The 7,075-nt window shown below is 35.8% G+C and overlaps 2 protein-coding genes across 2 annotated transcripts; one reads left to right on the forward strand and one right to left on the reverse strand.

Moving 5' to 3' along the window:
* Nucleotides 1–529: 529 nt before the first annotated feature.
* Nucleotides 530–2,713, forward strand: LOC142535001 (profilin-4-like). The gene is made up of 3 exons (XM_075641652.1): nucleotides 530–771; nucleotides 1,513–1,650; nucleotides 2,240–2,713. The coding sequence occupies exons 1-3, from the start codon at nucleotides 649–651 to the stop codon at nucleotides 2,372–2,374; spliced, it is 396 nt and encodes a 131-aa protein (XP_075497767.1). The 5' UTR covers nucleotides 530–648; the 3' UTR covers nucleotides 2,375–2,713.
* A 627-nt stretch (nucleotides 2,714–3,340) lies between these two features.
* Nucleotides 3,341–4,363, reverse strand: LOC142535000 (alpha-mannosidase-like). Its single transcript, XM_075641651.1, has 6 exons — nucleotides 4,214–4,363; nucleotides 4,054–4,113; nucleotides 3,840–3,911; nucleotides 3,678–3,725; nucleotides 3,427–3,546; nucleotides 3,341–3,349 (listed from the first exon to the last, which is right to left on the reverse strand). Exons 1-6 carry the CDS (start codon nucleotides 4,292–4,294, stop codon nucleotides 3,341–3,343), a joined length of 390 nt encoding a protein of 129 aa, XP_075497766.1. The 5' UTR covers nucleotides 4,295–4,363.
* Nucleotides 4,364–7,075: the final 2,712 nt, after the last annotated feature.

The following is a 7,075-nucleotide window of genomic DNA, read 5'->3' on the forward strand; positions in this document are numbered from 1 at the left end:
TATACTTTTCAAATGGTGTTTTTAGGTTTGGTAAATGTTAGATGATTTGACGATTTAACTATTTCTTTGATTTTCAAATACTAGTTGAATTATTATTTTAAAATGATGCAAAATATTTTATAAAAATATTGGAGTAATTCTGCCGAATGGTAGAGGTATTTTTTTTAAAAAAAAATTCCTATTACTTTTTAAGCAAAACGAATAGTAGACGTTTCATTTTCTTATTTGCATGATTTTAAAACGTAAGTCTAGGTTTTGTCGACTTGTCTTTTATTTAAATTGTAATTTTTATCGGTTAGCTGACTGCAATTATTTATAATGCAAAATTTTCAATGGTAATACATGCATGCATGAGTTAGTAATTTTCGAAAGTCGAACTTATAAAAAAATATTTTGTAGCATTTTAAGCACTAATCGTTTCATAATTTCACCCAAAAAAAAAATTATTAGTAAATGAAAATAAGCATTCCACGCCCGCACCATTGGCTCATTCTCCGCTCATTAAATCACGACAAAATCTACGGCCATTAATCGTCGCCTTTTCTCCTTCACAACTTTCCCATATTTCTTTCGTATATTTATTTCCTCCCCACGCCAACACAACCCAACCAAGCAATCACAAATCCAAGACAAACTAACGTTAGATCAATGTCGTGGCAGACTTACGTGGACGAGCACTTGATGTGCGATGTGGACGGTGTTCACCTCACCGCCGCCGCCATCATCGGCCAAGACGGGAGCGTCTGGGCCCAGAGCTCCACCTTCCCTCAGGTCACCTACATTGGATTATTTCGTTTGATCCTGTTTGGATCGGATTTGTTTTGGTGGAATCATGCTAAAGTTCATTGCTTTGTAATATGAGACGAGACAAATCTATCACATTCATCAATCAACTGGAAAACATTTCTAAGTTAATATGTAAAACTTTTTAAATATATATATATATATATATAATCATTCTGACCCATAGCGGAATAGTAGAACACCATTAACTACAGATTTCATGTCACCCTTATTTATGATTTAATCGATCCGGGCGGCCTTAAATGTGGATCCAATGGTTATTACGAGCCACGCCTGATTTTACATGATTCCACATTAAAAATCGTATTTGATTGAATTGTATGCGTTGGATCGACACAATTTTAGGATCGAGGTAACCCTTATTTATCATTATGGTTCGCTTTCATCAAGTATTTGACCCTACATTTCTTTTATTAATTGACGTGATTTTATTGATTTTGTCATTTTTCTCAACGAATGGTTATGTTTTTTAACAGAAACTTTTCCACCTGGTGAAAATGAGGTAGAATGATTGCTTGGTCTTTTGCAATGCCCACTGTTGGTTTGCAAAGTCCGTGTATTGAATTTGAAATTTCCTTGTCAAAAGTTGGCTTATGCCGTTTGTTAGGATGGACAATCTCTCAGTCACGATGCTGCATTTTGATTACGTGCTTCTTTAGCAAGTTTTGATACCTTGTTGATGAGATGGACGTGTGTTTTTACCTGCAGTTCAAACCCGAGGAGATGTCTAACATTGCAAAGGATTTTGAGGAGCCTGGATTTCTTGCTCCCACTGGACTGTACCTTGGAGGCCACAAGTATATGGTGATTCAAGGGGAGCCTGGCGCTGTTATTCGTGGAAAGAAGGTATCTTTTCTTATATTTAAATCTCTGTTTCCTGATAAAATTTAGGTAAACGTTCAATTTCAAGCTGTTATAAATACAGATTACGTACATAATCTTCATTTGCTGATGCATAATCATATTTGACACTTGTGGTTCATTGATAATTTTCCACGGTATCCTTCTATGAATGATCACCTTGTAAACCACATGAAGCTGTTTTGAAAAACCCATACATGACTCAGCTGCACAGTGTTTTTCACTTGGATATACGTGTCTCTGTTCTCTGTAAATTGAAACAAAGTCTTAAAAAAATAGCTGGTGATTGTGTGATGAAACTCTAGGCGGTTTGTGCAACTTTCAGCACATTAAATAGGCTTTAGAGTTTTTTCTCATTATACTTGGTGTTTACAAAAACTTTAGAGGATGATTGTTTGAACAATGTCTCAAGGATGATCCTGAATAACTAGTGACAACTGATCATCATCGAATATTACGTAATAATCATTCTCCGTTTCCGATTTCCTGGAAGGAGATCAAGAACTTGATATGGCACAATCCATTCTTCATTAATTCGTGTCCTTTATATTTTCTCCCATCCTGACCGTTACAGGGGGCTGGCGGTATAACCATAAAGAAAACTGGGCAAGCTCTCATTTTCGGCCTCTATGAGGAACCGATGACGCCTGGACAGTGCAACATGGTTGTTGAGAAAATGGGAGACTACCTTATCGACCAGGGCCTGTAGATCTGTCTTTCCTAAAATGTGCTAGAGGCATAAATATCATTACAAGTTCTTGTGTTTCTGGCGTTTCATCTTCAACGCAAATAATGGCGAAGATCGAGAGTGTTGTTTTGTAAGAATACAGTTATTTTCACCTTTGGGCTTGAATTCTTTTATAGGCGTGTGTTTCTTTGTTATGATACTGGTGTTTGCATTAATCGAAGCATTGAAGGCTGAGGTTCTTATTGCCACTGTATCAATTTCCCGCATAATAAATGGGAGATAATTTAAGCATAATAAAGTGTAAGTCTTCTGTATGCGCTTGATTGGAAGAGGGTTTTGACCAATTTTTGTTGTATGGGTATTCCATCTTTTTTCTAATGCTAGAGTCATTTGTAAAATCATGTGCCACCCCCGTTTCACTTCCACGATGAACACGTCTTTGTTATACTATATTCACTTAGTTTATTGAAATGAGGATAAAAAAGAGAACTCGGTTTGAGAAAGTTGTACTTTTCTCTCTCGGTATTTGAAAAGAAAATAAGAATCAATGTTTGGGTTCTCCGCTTCGAAAGTCTGGTCCTTCTCCCGCAAGGCTTATATCAGGTTTGTACGAGTTTTTGGTGTGTTAAAGAAAGGAAGTTATGGGGTGGGTGTTGAGAAAAACTCATATAAATCCAGAATTCATTATGTTAAATATAAATAATTACACTGAAAATTTAATGTAAGTATATGTGAAGGCATAATCTTTACGACTTGAGAACAAGTAATTGATCTTCCAAATTTCTTACTTTTGATAGCATGCTTTAGTTTTCTTTCATATCTATTATTGAGCTAAAGAGTGAGAAACGTGATAAAACGGGTCCGGAGATCATGACTAATATATATGTAATATATCATTATTTTCTGATATTTCTGTTATAACACATGCTAAAAACATATATAATTTTGTTTCTACACATTAAATGTAACGTCCCGAAATTTGAAGGTTCACGTAAACTACACACATGAAAGTTATTAAATTTCTTTTACATTTTATTAAATTGTTTTAGTGCTAATAATAAGACAAAACATACCCGTTTTAGAAAGTCCCTTCCGTTGGAATCAGTGTAGAACACTTTGTCAGCGACCATATTAGTCATCATTCTTGTAATAACTTCTTTTCCATCACTATCGTCTATAGGAATTGGACCAATCTTCAAATAAAATTAACACATCCGAACAAGTCACAAATAAAGGATGACAAGATTAGCAAGTCATATGTTACCTGAGGTGTAGAAAAGCAATACAATCACATGGAAAAGGAAAGGATCCAAGAATCACTCACCGTGTATTCAACTTCAGCATGATCTTTATCTTTATAAACTCTAATAACCTGAAAAAGAAACATATAGTTCGTCATTCTAAGTGAGCCAACTGGATGAAGATGCATGGAACTTTGAAACAATAAGAGCTTTCACCACTAATAAACTAAATTTAAATGCTTAACCTGGTAGATCCAGGAAGCAAATTGCTGGTGTACTTCATCAACTAGTGGTCCCCGTACAATCTTCAGAGGAACCTGTAAGCATCAAATTTATAACCTTTTTGAGGAGGAAGTTAAATGTCAACTATAGTTTCAAGCTCGAAATAACTCTGAGTTCGAGAGGCATTTCACCTCTAACGCGAAGAACACATACTCTTGTCCAAGGGAAAATACTTACTGATCCAGATACCACCGAAGTAGGCATTCCATTGGGTCGGAAAATATAAGCACCGGAACTCTGCAAAGTGTGATATGCATCAACTTATTGCAGTTACTTCTTTCACTCAAATGATAGACTGTCCGAAGAATCATAAATAACTAATTTCAAACGTATGTACCTGGGCATCTGCATCTCCCTCGCTAGAAGAATACCAAAGATAGCTTTGTTGTATTGGTACATCAATCTGGTATAACAGCATTAATCGGAAACTGATGAAGACATTTGATTAAGGAGTCTCCTAGACTGAGTACATCGAAGATAGAAAGTATAGCAGCAAAGCTTCAAGAACAAAAATGATGAATGGCTATTTGTTCACAGTTGGGTATTCCAATTTTTGTTGTATGGTATTCCATCTTTTTTCTAATGCTAGAGTCATTTGTAAAATCATGTGCCACCCCCGTTTCACTTCCACGATGAATACGTCTTTGTTATACTATATTCACTTAGTTTATTGAAATGAGGAAAAAAAAGAGAACTCGGTTTGAGAAAGTTGTACTTTTCTCTCTCGGTATTTGAAAAGAAAATAAGAATCAATGTTTGGGTTCTCCGCTTGGAAAGTCTGGTCCTTCTCCCGCAAGACTTATATCAGGTTTGTACGAGTTTTTGGTGTGTTAAAGAAAGGAAGTTATGGGTGGGTGTTGAGGAAAACTCATATAAATCCAGAATTCATTATGTTAAATTATAAATAATTACACTGAAAATTTAATGTAAGTATGAAGAAGGCATAATCTTTACGACTTGAGAACAAGTAATTGATCTTCCAAATTTCTTACTTTTGATAGCATGCTTTAGTTTTCTTTCATATCTATTATTGAGCTAAAGAGTGAGAAACGTGATAAAACGGGTCCGGAGATCATGACTAATATATATGTAATATATCATTATTTTCTGATATTTCTGTTATAACACATGCTAAAAACATATTATAATTTTGTTTTTACACATTAAATGTAACGTCCCGAAATTTGAAGGTTCACGTAAACTACACACATGAAAGTTATTAAATTCTTTTGCATTTTATTAAATTGTTTTAGTGCATTAAATGCATGTTTATTTCATTAATTTGTGTTTAATTCATGATTTATTTAAAGTTTCATGCATTAGGATTTTAAGTTGCATTTCGCACTCGAACGAGCAACAGAGTCCAGGGTTTTTTTTAAAACTAATTTAAAAAAAATTTATTCAAAAATAATTAAAAATAATAATTCTTACAAATACTTTAATCCATGTTTAGGAAGCACATTGTAGAACCCGTAAATCAGTCTACGTATAAGCCATGCATAATTCTAGATTTTTAAATTTAATTGACTTCATTGCATGATTATTTAAATGCATTTCTTTGAAGTTAATTATTTATTATTTCAGTTCAGTAGTTTGATTTTTAGCATTTCAGTTATTTCAGTGAGGCCGGAGTGGAGTTGGAGTTTTGAGATAGAATTTAAGATCCAGAAAATATTTCCAGAAGTTCATTTAGCTAGCAAGTAAGTTCATTTAAGTTAGAAAGAGAGGTTTGAGGATTTAATTTAATTATTTGAGGTGATTAAGAAATGAGCTCATTTAAGTTACTTAATTAAGGGGTTAGCTCACTAAATTAATTAAAGGATTAGTAAAGCTTTTAAGGGTTATTAAATTACTAGATAATCAATTTCCCCCTACCATTTATCATACATGTTTCGGCCACCCCTTGCCTAGACCACACATTTCCAACTCATCAACTTTGACCAATTCTTTGCATGTAATTAGTAGGATAATTCTAGGATTTTTGGGAGCACAATTTAATTAATTAATGGGCACATCCTAGTCTAGATATCAAGGGAGGAAATCGGCCACTACCTCCTAGAAGCATCCACCAACTCATTTGATATCAAACAACCATTTAAAATTCAAATTTAGGAGACTTAGTCTTGATATCTTTCCTTATATCTTGCACCTATCCCCCTCACTCTCCTAACCATCATTCCCCCTCCCTCATTCACGAAATTCAGAGAATTTTTCAGTAGAAAAACCGTGGGGATTCAGTAGGAAGCAAGGGAGGAAAATCGAGAGTAAAGAAAACAAGAGAAGCGTTCCACTCCTCCGCGCCGTCTCGTCTTTTCTTTTCGTTTCTATTTCAAACGATAACAAGGCATGTCTAGATTCTTTCAAACCTCAATCAAGTCATATTATCATTTATTTTTCAGTATATGATCATGTTTATTCAAGCAAAAACCGAGATACGTGTCAAAACATTTTGAAACAGCACATGCAGAATTTTCGATTTTTCCTTGGCAAGCTTCACGATTTCTTTTGGTTTGTGAGTTTCAGGTATCGGATCGACTCCAGGCTCCCAAGGCGACTTATATACATGTAATAGGATGCATTAGGACCACATTGTCCATCGGTTTCAGCCCATGCTCGCTGGAAAGCAAGAAATGACAGCAACACCATTTGTGTCCCTTTTTGAGTTCGAAAATTCAGTTTGGTTGTCAAGGAGGAAGGATCTGATCTTGGCTGCCCCAAAGGCCTATAACCATGGTTAGATCACTTCCCTAGCATGTCTAAGACGTGACTGAGTCGTCCTTTTGGTGGCTTGGTCCATGGCTCATCGGTTTTTAAATAAAAACAAGAACAGCCCCTCCCCTCTCGGTTTCCCTTCTTTTGACAGCAACATGTATTTCGAATTGTGTGGTTTGATGTGGATCTTGGTTGGTCTATGGCCCTTAGCCACGGTTCATACCATGCCCCTAGATGTCTAGATCGTGCCATGGTCAATCAAATGGCCACTGGAACGACACGAGACATCAATCAAAGCAACACACACACGCATACAAAAGCATTCTCGGTATGAGTTTTCGGTTGTTGCTGGAATGGTGCGAATTGTGGCTGGTCTTGTGCCCGTAGCATGGTTCAAATCATTCCTTAGGATGGTAAGGGTCTCTGGTGGGTGGTTCACGCCCCAATGGCCAATAGACTCGAAACACAAGACGCACGGGTGCGCAGC

This window comes from Primulina tabacum, unplaced genomic scaffold, assembly GCF_025594145.1.
Source record: "Primulina tabacum isolate GXHZ01 unplaced genomic scaffold, ASM2559414v2 Contig780, whole genome shotgun sequence".
In the NCBI taxonomy this organism is placed as follows: Eukaryota; Viridiplantae; Streptophyta; class Magnoliopsida; order Lamiales; family Gesneriaceae; genus Primulina; species Primulina tabacum.

What these genes read in the sequence shown, in the direction of transcription:
- LOC142535001 (XM_075641652.1), top strand. Translation starts at nt 649, where the DNA reads ATGTCGTGGCAGACTTACGTGGACGAGCACTTGATGTGCGATGTGGAC. An exon ending in AGAGCTCCACCTTCCCTCAG is followed by an intron (nt 772 to 1,512) that starts GTCACCTACATT and finishes TTTTACCTGCAG; the next exon opens with TTCAAACCCGAGGAGATGTC. An exon ending in CTGTTATTCGTGGAAAGAAG is followed by an intron (nt 1,651 to 2,239) that starts GTATCTTTTCTT and finishes TGACCGTTACAG; the next exon opens with GGGGCTGGCGGTATAACCAT.
- LOC142535000 (XM_075641651.1), bottom strand. Translation starts at nt 4,294, where the DNA reads ATGCTGTTATACCAGATTGATGTACCAATACAACAAAGCTATCTTTGG. An exon ending in AGGGAGATGCAGATGCCCAG is followed by an intron (nt 4,114 to 4,213) that starts GTACATACGTTT and finishes CACACTTTGCAG; the next exon opens with AGTTCCGGTGCTTATATTTT. An exon ending in CTTCGGTGGTATCTGGATCA is followed by an intron (nt 3,912 to 4,053) that starts GTAAGTATTTTC and finishes TGATGCTTACAG; the next exon opens with GTTCCTCTGAAGATTGTACG.